Source organism: Larimichthys crocea, unplaced genomic scaffold, assembly GCF_000972845.2.
Source record: "Larimichthys crocea isolate SSNF unplaced genomic scaffold, L_crocea_2.0 scaffold38808, whole genome shotgun sequence".
Lineage (NCBI taxonomy): Eukaryota > Metazoa > Chordata > Actinopteri > Sciaenidae > Larimichthys > Larimichthys crocea.
In genome coordinates this window covers 1-724 of record NW_020855078.1, presented here as the reverse complement: position 1 = coordinate 724, position 724 = coordinate 1, and the positions used below count along the sequence as shown (strand labels likewise).

Below are 724 nucleotides of genomic sequence, written 5' to 3'. Positions count from 1 at the left end.
GTGTGTGTGTGTGTGTGTTTGCTGGCACTCACACTGTGTTTGAGCCACAGCTCTTTGAAGGCCGGTCTCATCTTCTTGTGGACGATGACTTCCTGCAGGTCCTCCAGTGACGGATGCTGACCGACCTCGTCCTCAAACGGCAGCATGTACTCATCCACCGGGCCTGAAACACGCGGAGCCACAGTTACTCTCTGTGCCGAGTCCATGAGCGCGTTCACACGGGCCCTTCTGTCTGAAGTCAATGTAGTACCTGGATGCTGACAAATGTCGAAGTGTGTGTGTGTGTGTGTGCGTGTGTTACCATCAACAGCCTTGCAGCGGGACACCAGCTCCCACAGCACCAGCCCCACGGCGTACATGTCGATTCGGAGGAAAGCGTCTCGCTGGAAGTTGATCGCTCCTTCTAAAACCTCTGGAGCCATGTAACGCCAGGTCCCTACCTGCACACACACAAACACACACACACACACACACACATTAAGCAGTGTTCAGGGTTTAAGGGTTTAGCACTCCTCTCCACAGCCACCTGCAGTCAGAACAGCTCACCTGTCCGTGTGTCTCTCCAGGTGGTTTCCCCGGCTCGAAGCAAACAGCGAGACCGAAGTCACCGATCACGGCTGTGAGGTCTGTACGCACCATGATGTTCTTACTCTTAAAATCCCTGCAGACACGGAGACAGAGATACATCAAACCAGCCTGTGATAACACTAAACCTTCAGACAGC

The 724-nt window shown here is 53.9% G+C and overlaps 1 protein-coding gene across 1 annotated transcript; it reads right to left on the bottom strand.

Moving 5' to 3' along the window:
• Positions 1 to 32: 32 nt before the first annotated feature.
• Positions 33 to 661, bottom strand: LOC109138684 (activin receptor type-2B-like; the record flags this gene model as incomplete). Its single annotated transcript, XM_027276479.1, has 3 exons — positions 33 to 163; positions 302 to 440; positions 547 to 661. Coding segments are annotated over 3 exons (385 nt in total), but the record flags the coding sequence as incomplete, so codon positions are not given.
• Positions 662 to 724: the final 63 nt, after the last annotated feature.